The sequence below is a fragment of the Coenobita brevimanus genome, chromosome 24 (genome assembly GCF_032717465.1).
Source record: "Coenobita brevimanus isolate Jiangsu-jjx chromosome 24, ASM3271746v2, whole genome shotgun sequence".
Lineage (NCBI taxonomy): Eukaryota > Metazoa > Arthropoda > Malacostraca > Decapoda > Coenobitidae > Coenobita > Coenobita brevimanus.
Window position 1 is genome coordinate 1,521,392 of NC_136977.1, and position 13,920 is coordinate 1,535,311.

At 39.9% G+C, this 13,920-nt stretch overlaps 1 protein-coding gene across 1 annotated transcript; it reads left to right on the forward strand.

Annotated features, from left to right (window-relative positions):
• Window positions 1-445: 445 nt before the first annotated feature.
• LOC145393468 (translocation protein SEC62-like) lies at window positions 446-13,920 on the forward strand. Its single transcript, XM_080267571.1, has 9 exons — window positions 446-498; window positions 1,228-1,294; window positions 4,548-4,671; window positions 5,344-5,440; window positions 5,725-6,013; window positions 6,332-6,465; window positions 7,410-7,596; window positions 8,504-8,670; window positions 12,800-13,920. The coding sequence occupies exons 2-9, from the start codon at window positions 1,274-1,276 to the stop codon at window positions 13,035-13,037; spliced, it is 1,257 nt and encodes a 418-aa protein (XP_080123697.1). The 5' UTR covers window positions 446-498; window positions 1,228-1,273; the 3' UTR covers window positions 13,038-13,920.

Genomic DNA, 13,920 nt, shown 5'->3' on the forward strand with positions numbered 1-13,920 from the left:
TGACAATTGTTCATCGAGTACGAATATCAATTAATTTTTATCTGAAAGTTTTGGATAATGCATTAGCTTCCCTGTTTATGACAACAAAGACACCATGGCTGAGAAGAGGAAGCTGAAGAAAAAAGTACAGGTAAATCGCAAATAACACGCTTCTTACCCCTCACACCGCCTCATACATCCACAAATACCCAAGCTAGGTTCCAGATCAACAAAATGAGGAGCAGGAGGAGGTGTGGCAAGGCTGGGGTAGGGCAAGATAAGGGAGGGTCAGGAGGAACAGCTGGCCGCCCCACCACCATGACGACCTGCGACTCCCAAGAACGTCATTGCGGTTCTGCCTCACCTTCCCTGGGGTTCAATGACACCTCCTGACGTGTCTCTGTGTCCGTTAGTCAGTGTCTCAGGTCCCTTGGTGGTGGTGAGGTGGCTGCATCCCGTCTGTGGCTCGGTTATTCCGGCATACCTCAAAGTTAGGGGTCTAGGAACAGTGAAATAGAGGTCCATTAAAATACAATATAATATGCTTTGTTATATAACTTAGTCATATTAAGTTGTATTTTAGTCTTGCCACGATGTCAGTCATCTGACATGTGTGATGACATTGCAGTATTTGCATGGATGAAGAATTTCAATAAGGTGCAGTGACATTACCAAATTAATAATGCTTCCAGCAATGCAGTTCTGGTATTCATGCTGTGCTTCCTATGTGTGTGTGTGGAGTGTCAGTTTGGATGTGGTTTATGATATGGAAGCAGCTTTAAAATGATGCAATATCTTGAACATCAGTTTTATGCATTGCTTAATTGGAAGAAATAGTAAATGTGAAGTTTAACTTTGTTTATGAATTAGAAAAAAAAATATTAATTCACTTATTGATAAAAGCAAGGCCACACTTACATAACTAAATGCCTTCAGAGCACCTGCCTGTTTGTATTTGAATGAAATCAGATGGTAGTGTTTACTGGAGCAAGATATGTTTTGGCTGAATTAATGTTAGGTGATGGCCTACTGTTAGTTGCTGCTTCAGCAACATTTCTTATGACCTAAGAAAACCTAAGGGAAGTAATAATGAAAGCTAATTATCATTGGGTGGAAGTGGCTCAAGGTAGTAATAATAAAACCTAATTGTCACTGGATGGAAGTGGTTAAATACAGTATTTAATCAAGGTGTTACTGTGAAGTGAAAGATTGTGATGGAAGGTATAAAATATTTTCAGCTTAATTTAGGGCGTGAGTAAAGGACCTACAGACACAGGTGTTATTTGTGATCATCATGTCGAGGAGAAGACTAAAGGTAATTAAACATAACTAGTGTGTATGTGGTATATATATACAGTATACTGTACCAGATTTATACATTTGCAGTATTCATTTCTTGCATGCAAACCACAGGGGGTTACCATAGAATTGTTACAGTATGGTATTGTATTCTCTTCAGGTACTTGTTGCTGTGCTTGGTTCCAGTTTATTGTTACCATGTCAGTTAGTACCTTATTAACTCCTTCAATCTAATGACTTTTATTCTTGCTACCACCAGATGGTTTAATCCAACTTAGCACAGACTCTAAGTAGGGAGTGTAAACGATAGTTGTATCTAACTTTAATGGTTTGAAAAGTTTCTTCAAAGCAGAATAATCATTGGTGGTAGCAGTTATAGAATGCAAAATATTTCAAGGAATTAAAGTGGTCCATACAGCACAAAACCAGTTAGTTCCAGTACTGGTACCAGTTCAACTGTAGGAAAGGTAGTGGCTGTTCCTGGTATGGAAACAGGTTTACAAGGGTACTACTAAGAAAATTGTACTGCACCTTACATGTTGTACTAACTCCATTTCTTTTCTTTCCTTCTTTTCTGTCGTGGCACTCTCTTTCTGATTGTTTCATAATCTACATATGATAACAGGCAGGGAACAGATATTACCAAATTTAAAGGTAAAATATTGGTAAGTGTATGTGAATAAAGATAGTTGGAGAATAACTTCAACTGTATAATATTGTGGTAAGAATTATGGAATTGTTGTGTAGCTAACGAGAGTACCTGTCAAAAAAACTCACCAGCACATACCTGTATTGTAGCTCTTTAACTTATTTCAGTCCCTGTAACAATTTACCATACAGTAGTATGCTCCATCTTATCTTAAATACAGACATCAGTGCAGCCAAATACTGTACTGTATTAATTTCCTGCTTGTTCATATACTGTATGAGAGTATAGAATTTTGTTGCCCCCACCCTGGTGATGCCACGTTCTTATCACAGGAGGGGCCGGAACACTCGGGTCCGGTTATAAGGCGCTGCACCCCTGACAAGAGCGAGGTGACTCATCTCTTTTAACACATTAGCTACATTGTTACCCAGCCTCTGTTTTATCTGTGATGACTTTGCTTGATGATGATCTTGTGAGCTGCGATGTGAGGCTAACTGTTGGCAGAGCACAAACAGGTCTTGGCTTCTGTGGCACATGTGGCTCATGGCATTGCAAATTTTTTATCCATTTATATATGTGTATTTCCATGTTTAACCCATTCAGCCCGGGGATGTCTTTTTTGTTTTATTCTTGCTATCTCGTTGTGGCCCAAAACCCATCTGGACACGAATCCAGTGGGCTCAAGGTTGAGGTTGCCCTTCTCCTGCAGTCCACTGTCCTGTCTGGGGGACACGTGAGCTAGGTGACATTTTTGGTGCCACCACATGAAAGTGTCACTCCTGATGATTTTATTCAGCTTAGGATAGACGTCTTGAACTGGAGGGGTTATTTACAGTCTTAACCTCTACAATAAAAGAGGCCTTTCTTGAGTTCAGTTAAATCATCTGGTGCAGCAAGAATAATCCACATTGTAGAGGGCATCACCCAGATTAAAGGGGTTAAATAGTCAGTTTGTAATCATTCTACTTCTCTCCCTTTTTTTTCTGTAAACAATTTTCTAAACCATTTTGACAAGGAATTTTTGAGAGTTTTTAGCATGCAGTGTTTGTTGCTTGCCAGACAGATCGTGACATCGGTGTTATTTACCAGCACAACCACATTGTTACTGTACAGAAATGTTTGCAGATGGCTGGTTTTCATTGCATTTTTTTTTTTTTTTCCTTAAGTGACAAAAATGTATGTTTTAATGGTAGTGTTAGGATGCTTCATTTTACCATTATTGATCATTAATTGACCCATTCAGCATGGAACTGTCTTTTGTTTTACTATCACCTGATGATTTTATTCAGTTTAAGATAAACTTTCCTAGCTGGAAGGGTTAGGTTTAGCCTTATTAAACCCCTTCTTTATGAAAGGCCATTCCTAAGGTAAATAAAATAATCTGATAACAGCAAGAATGAAAGAAAGGGATGTTAGCTCCTTTCAAGGGTTTAGATATATACTGGTAATGTATTTTGAATTTCATCATTAGCCATTGCAAGCCCCACTGCTGAACAAAGGCCTTCTCCAACCTTCACAAATTTCTTGACTGGGCCAATCTTTGCCACATTTTGCATGCAAACTTCTCTAACTCATCTACCTTCTTTCTGGCCTTTTTCTGCCACACAATCTCATGGAGTCCAGTTAGTCAGCCTTTTGCTCCATCTGTTATCCCATATTCTTGATACGGTACATGACCTGCCCACCTCCATTTCTGTTCTTTTATAACTTTTATAATATCTTTGACTTTAGTCTGCTCTCACACGCAAGTTGATTTTTTTCCTGTCTCTTAAAGATATTCCCAACGTTGATCTTTCCATTGCTCTCTGAGAATGGATTAGTTGATTTTCCATCGATTTTGTCAGTTTCCAGGTCTTACAACCGTATGTGTATATGCCTTTTTTATATACATATAAAATCATTTCCCTCCATAATAAACATTTAAAACCTCTTCATATAGCAGTTATGGTACTTTGTTAGCTACCTACCTGATTAGAGAAAACGTTGCTTATTACTGTTATGCATCAAGAGCTAAATTTGGTTATGCTACCTTTTTATAATCTTTTCAGCTCATGTGTGTTTGCTGTGAAGGAGCATAGTACATGCATTTTTATAATTAATCCCTTTTAATATGGTGGCATTTTTATTATTAACTATATCTTACTACCTCCAGGCAGGTTTACTTTTTATTTTTATTTATGTATTTATATTAGTTTTTACTGCAGGGGTTAGATACCTATAGCCATCACTAAGCCCTTCACTACTGTTGCTCTCTCCTGACCTGAATAAAACATATGGTACGAACAAGAATAAAATATGGTGTTAGGGAGGGACATCATACCTTGGTGGCACCAATATTATTGGATGGCTCTGCTGCCTGACTGTACAGACATCCTTCAGTTCCCTCCCCATCCCCTGAAAGGAGGATGGTGGACTGCAGGAGGAGGAAAACTTCAGCCTGCAGTCCACCAGCTTCACATTCAGACAAGTTTGGGGCAACAACAGCAACAAGATTAAACCATAAAATTATGTCACCAAATTGAAAGGCTCAGAATCAAGTGCAATTACCATAAAATCATTAACAGCCAATCCCTTGCTCCTGATTTGCTTGAGTGATTAACTCAGTGAATTGTCGTTACAGGATATCCCCATCCCTGTGGAAGAGAAGCCCACCAAGCAGGAGTATGCCATTGCCACCTACCTAAAGAAGAACTGCCCCACCAAGAAGACCAAGTTCCTTAATCACCAGGTCAACTATTTCTATGGTACCTTCTTTTGCAGCTTTTGTGCTTGTCTTTTTATGGTATAATAAGATTATTGGTATAGTCTTGGACAAAAATTCTTCTATATTTCATCTCGCTACTACAGTACAGACTTCTCACCTTCCTTTGCTGGCTGATATTCCTAAGCTGAGGGAGAAGCTTGGTATGTCTGTTTGGCCATAGATGATTCTTGTTGATATGATCCATCAGGGAGGAAAGTGACAGACGTGTCCTAAGTGTGAAAAATGGATATGCCAGAATTATAGGCAACATAACCATAGTCATCCTAGTATTGGGGCTACTTCATTTACAAACCAGCATTATTGTGTTCATTCAGATGTTACAGTCTGTCTTAGAACCTTGTAAGACTTATTTCAGCTTTTGAAGCTCAGGATATAGATAATCATTTTCTCTTAGGCACAGGAGGCTTTGTATTACATCTTCCTTTGCATTGTTTTTGCATATTGAATCTTATTTATCCATGCAGCCATGTTATTTATATCTGCTAATTATCAGTTTGCACTTAAAACATACAAGAGATGTTAAAAGGTAATATACTTGATAAATCATAGGATGATATCTTACAAAACCTCCTAAACCAATGAAATACCAGTATGACCTGTGAACTCCAAGTAATAATATGAAATGTTTGCACTAACTCTAGCTTTTCCCCAGCAAACAAAGCCATTGACATACTCTTGGACTCGCAATGGGCTACTGGGAAGGACGTCATCTTTACCGATCGACAGTCCGTTGTGGATTGCATGAACAAGTGAGTGAACGTTGGTTTACGATCGTTAGTTTTCATTTCTGAGGTTGGAGGTGAGAATTTTGAAGGTTTGAATGATGTGAAAAAGGTCAAGATGATGATGGTTGTAATTACAGTACAGTACAGTAGTGCAATTTTTAATGGGGAATTAGTTATTGTTCTCTGTTCCCCACATTATATATAGGTCATAACCATCAAATTATTTTTTGGGAAGTGGGATGAAAATGATTGCAGGTTACAGAGTACAGTATTTATATTTTTGATGAAATATATTTTTGCTCCCATAGGTTACTCAAGCTCAAGTTCTTCCACCGAGCCAAGAAAATCCCCATCACAGACAAGGACCTGAAGCCAAAGGACCTCAAGAAGAAAAAGGAGAAGGAGAAAGAGGAGAAAAAGAAGAAGGACACTGAGAAGAAGGAAGTTAAGAAGGAGAAAGAGGAGGAGGACGAAGATGAGACCAAGGAACCCGGAGCCAGTGATAAAGATGAGAAGGAGGGGAAGGATAAGGATGAAGAGAAAGAGAAGAAGAAGAAAAAGAAATCTAAGATTAAATTGGACATGCATCTGGAACAAGTAAGTGTGTGAATTAACCGCTTCACAATGAAAGATCTCCAGTTAGCTGAATAAATTAGCTGGCAAGAGGTAACGAAAGAAATGTCACACTATTGAAACTTAAATGTGTCTGCTGCAGTTTTCCCTAGTGCATTGGTGGTACCCTCCTTAGGTGTTTGTGGATGGGACTGATGCAGATGTTTGGTTGTATGACCCCAACCCCTATTCTCTAAATATTTTGTACAACTTTCCTCAGGTGCTGTTGGACAGGAGAAAGGTTTATGTTGGGATATTTAGTGTTGGCAGGTTTCCCTAATGCTTGTGTACTACTTTCCTTAGGTGTTTGTCGATGGCGCCGATGCATACGTTTGGATGTACGACCCAATCCCCTTCTGGTACTACATTGCTGGTGCCCTCTGTCTGTTTGGGGCCATAGCGGTGTGTCTGTTCCCCCTGTGGCCGCCCACTGTCAGGTATGGCTGGGGTATTATCCCTTGTGAAACTGACTAGGAATTAAAAATTTTTTAAATTTCTGGATCACATTGTTTATATTTCAGTTGTAATTTATCATATTGCTCAAATTATGACAGCCAAATATGTTGTTCAGTACATTACCTAAATCTTAGTATGGTGTGCAGTGTTATACAGTACTATAGCTACTGTAGAATTTTTTGGGGGTAAAACTCTCTATTTTTTACTTATGGTGGAGCTGAGTTACCAGTAGTGTTGTTCATAACTTCTGGTTTTGAGATGCAAGGATTCCAGACATAATGTGAGTGTGCTTGTAGAGGTAGCTTCCTTAAGTACAGTATTTGTATAAATGATAACCTTTGACTGTTTGCACTATTATATCTAGAGGAAGCCATGGTTCTTGTTAAGGAGCCCGTGTACTGGAGTTGGCCATGGTTCATCTGAGATTTACAGTGCCGTATACAGTATATATGACCACCTCAAGCTTAACCAAAGAACTACATATTGGTCCCTTTATATGAGCATCTGCTACACCGGAACCAATGATACGAGGATGGGCAGTTTTGACTCCAATTCGGTGATGCAAGCATGAAAATCCATTGTTGCTGTGGGAGCCAGTTAACCTAATCCTATTTTTCCCATAAGTTATGTACTTCATTTTAAGAGTTATCATTATGCTGTTTTTCACTCCGTTACGAGTTTTTGCTGTCTGAACCATCTTCCATTAACATTTACCACTTACTGGTATATGGGGACCCGCCTGTATGTGTAAATAGGTAGGGTAGATTGAGCCAAGATTCCAGGGGATTGAGTGGTTAGCAAATGAGTCTCAGTCCATTCACTTTGGCATCTGTCATGTTTTCTCTCTCCATGCTTCTGGACCTCACCTCTCCCAGTCCTCAGGTGGGGTAAAGAGGTCAGGACGATGATATATTGAACCCAACAGAAAGGGCGTGTATTACCTGAGCATCGCAGCAGCTGGTTTCCTGGGAGTAATATTAGCATTGGCCGTGATCCGCTTCATCGTGTTTGTCATCATTTGGATCCTCAGTATGGGCGTACACCACCTATGGCTCCTTCCCAACCTCACCGAAGATGTTGGATTCTTTGCTTCATTTTGGCCTCTTTATCATGTGAGTTCTTCAGTCTACAGTTTTCTTTAATTACTTCCTTTGCATGATAAATTGTTTGTCCTCACAAGTTCTAATGATGTGATTGTTATTGCTACATCAGAGAACGTTTCAGGGGAGTCACATTGATGTTTGTGCCTACATGGTAGACCCTACAGCTGAGTACAGTTCTCGTCAATGAAAAGTCACTGTTGAAGATACTGACGGAATGCCATACATCAGTCTTAGGTCAAATTGCAGACCATCACCACCTCTTGCTTGAACAGTGGACGTGACATACATTATTTAACTTTTAAGATTGTTAGTGCTTTAGTGAAAGGAAGGTTAGTGTAGTTGTTAAAATTCCGAATGGGTACCTTGCACAGACTATCCAGAAAGAACATTGAGTTATCACCTCTCATTCCCTCCAGAAAGAACATTGAGTTATCACCTCTCATTCCTTCCTTTTACAGTAGATATAGCAACTGTAATTATGCATTGATCTCACACACTCATATACACCTTGATTACATAAGTCTCGTGATAGAGGCTAGTTGACTATTACTGTATAATCACAAAGCACTTCAGTTGATAATTGAGTCATTCACAACCAGCAGACTCGGGCACATACGGTTCTCCTGTAAGAGCCGAAGACACGTAATACAGTAAGTCCTCCTTGTGTGTTGCTTTCCCCCCCACCCTGACAATCAGTAAATTAGATGTATTGCCACAAGGTTTCATTGATGCCTAAAAAGTTCATTATTAGTTCCCTCAGTTTACATTCACATTGTATGGAAGTAGTTGGGATATTTTGGAACATTCCTGCCACTACAACGAGGACTTAACCATAATGTATAGCACTAAAGAGGCCAGGTCCACCCCAGGCCTCGCCAGCACAGAGCACCAACCACCACACTTGTTGCCTTTACAGTACGAGTACAGAGGTGAGGGATACGACAAGAAGGGTAAAAAGAAGAAAAAGTCAAAGCAGGAGGCAAAGGAGCAAGAGGAACAGGATAAGAAATCTGATGGGGATGAGACAGTGGATGGACAGGACACAGCAGCAGAGACAGACAAGCCAGAGACAGATGTGGAGAGGTGAGGAAGATACATTGCTGTCACATTACACTATGGATCTCGTTGTAACAAAGAATTTGATATGTTTAAGCTTATAGTCGGCACTGCAGGGTATTAAACAGTACAAATCCTTACAATGTCATGTTCCTGTAAAGTCACTATATAATTTAGCTTGTTTTTCTTCTTACCTAGTTTTATACTGCTTTGAAAATACCTCCTCCTCTAGTCAGATAACTCATTGAGAAATTGAGTGGTAGATATGAGTACTAGGAAAGGGTTGACTGAGTTTTTTTTTTTTTTTTTTTTTTTTTTTTTTTTTTTTTTTTTTTAAGGACCCCCAAATGGATACTTTTTTTCTTTAGTAATTCCAACATCTTTACGGTATGTTTTGTTATAAATATATTTGACTTACGCAATAAAGGCAACTTGTTGGGTGCTTGCATAATTTTTTAAATGTGTTTCCATGCTTGATCTTGATGTAGCAGACTGTCCTTAACTAAAATGGCACAATTTTGGGATTGTTACAGGATTGATATGGTATTGTAAAACGGTGATACTTGACAGTGTTAAATCATGTTTAGGTATAAAGAATCATTTGTGGTAAGTGTTTGATGTTAAACCTAGACTTACCCATTTTCAACAAAAATATACTGGTATATCTTAGTATAACACAGTTTCATCATTGCATTCTATCCCTCTATTGTCCACACTTTTGTTGAGTGTGATGTAGTTATATCATAGGTATATATTAGAGATAAGGAGGTGTGCTTAGCAGGAAGGATGTGTTTTCCAAAATAAAAGTTACTCAAGGGTGTCTGTGTGAAATAGGTTAATGTGAAGAAAAAATACAGTAATCCACGTCATCCATTCCATTCCTTATTCCTGTGATAATCTCATATCCGAGGCACGTGCATTCTACCATAACCACTAAATGTTACATAGTATACAGGATGTCTTGGGAAGTTTTTGAAAAACTTAAAGTTATTTTAGAGGTAATTTTGAATGAAAGTGCTGCATTTAGAATAACCCTGAATAACCTGAGGTTTCTAAAAAAAAATTTCAGCATACCATGCATATCTCAGATCAGATTGATATTGTAATGCATAATTTGTCAGGGGCTACTGTATACTATACTTGCATGGAGAGAGAGATTTAACCCCTCAATACCGGGCTATTTATAGCACCGTTGTTCACTCACTACTGAAATTTTCCTGAAAATAGCCTGTTTTCAAACCTTAATACTGTATCTCAAAACCTATAGCAGTTAGGGAAACAGATTAAAGACCATATTACTCACCAACTCTTCATGTGAATGAAAGTATCCCCAGCCCTGTAGGTCGTTGCATCAATAAGTAATGACATGAGGAAGAGGACTGATTTTTGCGGGAGAACAGGATGTGTTTGTGTGTCTACCCACGGCCCCGACTATGGCTTTGACTTCAGCATGATAACTTCTCCATTACTAGATAAACCAGACTCAGTGGTGTCCAAGGCATGCCCTATGGCACTATCACTGAGTCCTTTCCTAGTATACTTGGAAAGAGGCTTGGCAGGGGTGGATGAGGCAAAAGTCCATGTGAGGTGGGAACGAAATCAGACAAGAAGGGTTAAGAAAAGATCATCTTACACCTGGCAAAGTCACAGAGATGACTGAGGTGTTGGCTTGACTGGTGGGAGTCCCTCCCTAGCTCTTGGTGAGGAGATAAAGTGGTGGCCACTTCAAACTGTGGCGCAAAAACAAGTGCGGTTCCAACCAACACCTGGCGCTTCCCAGCCAACAATTTCTTGACAGGTGCAACGAACACCCGGCAGTTAAGGATTAAATATACAGGCATCAGACCTTAATTTATGGCAGAGTGGAATGTTTGATAGATCACATCAGCAAAGGTAATGAGAACTTGGTAAATGTTCAGCGTTATAGGATACGTTTATGTGAAGCTACAGAACGTGGTGAATGTTTTCTGGCGTATCCGATAGAGCCAGAATTCCGGGGGCTTGAATGATGCGTGAATGGAAGTGTGGCCCATTGGATTGGGCAAATTTGGGCTGTCTGGACACTGCTACTCCTTACCCTGCCCTAGGGTGGGAAAGGAGGTCCAGATGATGACAATGATATAGGATGGTTACTTTGGAGGTGAAGAGAATACTGCTTGAATGTATACTGTTATTAACAGTGATGTGTAAAACATGGCTAGGAAATGATGGAAAATTTTAAAGGTTATAATCTGAGAGATGATTGTTACAGAACAGCTGCAGGCATGAACAAGGTAGATGGAGAAAGTAACAAGCTCTGTATAAGTGGTTATGGTATGGAAAGCAGATTCATAGTGTGGAGCAAAGTTGGCTGTGTCTTTTTCATGATTCAGCAGTCGTGAATTCCGGAGCTGGACACCTCCGCAATCACTTCCACAATCTGCAATTTCCGCAATAGCGGACCGCATGATTTCAGCTGCAGAATTGCAATTGCAGCAGACTTGTACGAAACACGGTATTGCATTGCGGAAGTAGTTCCACAATTGCAATCCTGTCTGCAATCTCCCAGGAGGTGGTCAGTGTCGACTAGTACAGGCCACAGCATGACTCATGAATATCAAGCTTGAACAGGATTCCTGGCCAGCAGTGGCAGCGGACGAGGCATTGCTGCGTCAGTTAGCAGTAGGAATGGGAGATACCAGGAGAAATGATTTGATACGATACAGTACTATATACTGTAAGCCAGCATGGCAGTAAATTTTGTGGCACGCATAGCTAATCATGCACAGTTGTTCCACAGTCTGACAGGTGATCTTAAGGGCTAATGTAATGGTGATCACTGAAAATACTTTTTTTTTTAAGGTCTTACCGAGTTATTATCTGCAAGAGTAAGCACATTTCTATGAATTATCTATTTAAGTTCTATGGACTGCATTCAGCTGCTGATCAGATTGATTTTCCTGAGTGACACAAAGGCTATTTCTTTTCCTTGTAATATTATTTTTGTTATAAAGGATATGATTATATTATTATAATATTAGTATTGTGAGAGAGTCTTCTCCCAGGGGTCGGACATCATGAAGGCCAAAAGGGCAAGTCTGACCTTGAAGAACTTTGAGCATTTGGTGCTCATGAAAGGGAACATGGACCTGCTCAAGATGGAGTTGTTCAAAGTCTTGGAGGACTCAGACTGACTGTGACGTGTGGGTGTGAAGAAGTGTCAAGTGTCACAGGTGTGAACTTCTGAACTTGGACTTATGAGTCAGTGAGGACTGAGAAGTGGTCCGAGTGAAGTTATGAACGGAGTCACTAGTAAGTCGTGAGGGTCACAGTGACTCTCACAGGGAAATTAGTGTCATAAAGAGATTATAAATACAGTAATTCACTACATTTCCAATCAATTTACCCCCTGTTTGTGCACTTTGTATTGAAAATTGTGAAGCTGGATTGTGGTTGTGGTACTGATGTAGCGGAACTGCACATTCCAAGTTTATTGCGGAATTGCATTAGCGGAAGGTAAGGGTCAAAAGTTGTGGAATTGCGATTGTGGAGTTGAATTTTAGATTGTGGTGCCCACCTCTGGTGAATTCCCTGTTTGAATGCCTCTCTCAGATCTAAATTTGTACAAATGTTAAGTTCCTAATGTTGCTTGGATGACAAAATGAAATAGTTCAGTAGTATGGGAGAGTCGGAGATAAGGAATAACAGCATAAGCAAGGCATGTAAGGACCGGTTGCCCTGGATATAGCTCTGTGTCCAGTCTGATTTACAGGATTCCAGGGTGAAATAATTGCATTGAGGATAATGATGGTAATATAACATGACCGTTTACTCCATCAGTATGGTGATGTACTTTACTACTCTTGCTACCAGTAGATGAGTTTCTTGAGCTTAGGTAAGATATCCTACAGTGAAAGGGTTAATAATGGTAATATGTAGCCCCTCCAGTATAGAAAGTCTCATCGAAGGCAAAATTTGACATGAGTTAATAAAATTTTCTGGTAGCAGCGAAGAAAAAAAGTGAAAAATACTCTTGTGAAGGGGGCAATGGGGACTATATCTGACCCCTGTAATTCAGGGGGGGGGGAAGTCTCCAAAGTACAACAACACAGTCTGGTAGCCACAAGAATACTATCCTCCAGCTAAAGGGATTAAACATTATTATTTTTTTTTGCAGGGTGGCTGGTGAGGAACAAACAGGAGCAAGTGAGACGGATTCAGAAAACTCTAATTCGCAACCATTTGAGATGGTGGAGAAGGAAGACGTGGTGGAGGAGGGGGAGAAGGGGGAAGGAGGAAAGGAGGAGGAGGAGCCTAAAAAAGGGAGCTGCGTGGAGGAGGTAAAGGAGAGCTCGGAAACAGAATCAGAAGAGGAGGATGAGGAAAAGGACGACGATAAGAAAACTGCATCTTAGAAGTTGCATTCTGTGTACTTAATACTGTATAGTTGGTTTGTTCTCACCTGATGGAACTGGACCACCAACTTGAATGCTTAAGTCATGGTTGTGTGAAATTCATTGAGGTAGGAATGAGTCTCCCACTTTAAAAGATCAACTCATCAGTCTGACTTTTGCCCATTCCATATTAGTTATGCTCAGCCTTGACTCTCACCCTTCCACAATTACCCATATGTCTCCATTTCAACTCAGTAACCTGTAATTATAATTCTGATTTGGAATGGACTATAGTTAGAGGCGATGGAGTCAGAATGAGGTAGTATAGACAGGTACGAGTTGTAGCCAAGTGTAATTTTGATTTGGAATGAACTCTGCATTTGGCCATCAACTGAGGTAAAGGAGAGTAGTAGGGGTCTTTGTCATGTGAGAACAAACACACTATAATTCTCCTCACTAGGGCATCAAGAGTCAGGTTGGTCCGTGTATCTGTTGTAACATAGTAATCTCAGCTTCATGTCTTGTGTCACACTTTCGGTCTAACGGCCAAATAGTGAGTTCTCGTTTTATGTCCTGCCGTGTTTTCAATCAGTCAGTCAGTCAAGTTCTGTGTTGCCTTTATTATATGTCCCTTATTGCATTTAGGTCCATATTATACAGTCACCTCCACCAATAAATACTATAGGGGATGGTGTGTTGGGTGTCATGTGAAGAGCCCATGTATTTGCGTATGTCCTCATCTTCTGTGGTCAGACTACTCTAATGGACTTGTTCCAACACAGTAAACGTAAGACATAAACAGATACACTAGCATCACAAAGACCTCCAGCATCCCATCCCCTGTAGTGGAGGCAGTTGTACATTATAAACATTGCCAAAGAACTCCTTTTTATTGGTCTCTTGC

Coding starts and splice junctions, on each gene's coding strand:
- LOC145393468 (XM_080267571.1), top strand. CDS start 1,274: ATGTCGAGGAGAAGACTAAAG. Junction 5,441..5,724: donor GTTGTGGATTGCATGAACAA/GTGAGTGAACGT, acceptor TTGCTCCCATAG/GTTACTCAAGCTCAAGTTCT. Junction 8,671..12,799: donor CCAGAGACAGATGTGGAGAG/GTGAGGAAGATA, acceptor TTTTTTTTGCAG/GGTGGCTGGTGAGGAACAAA.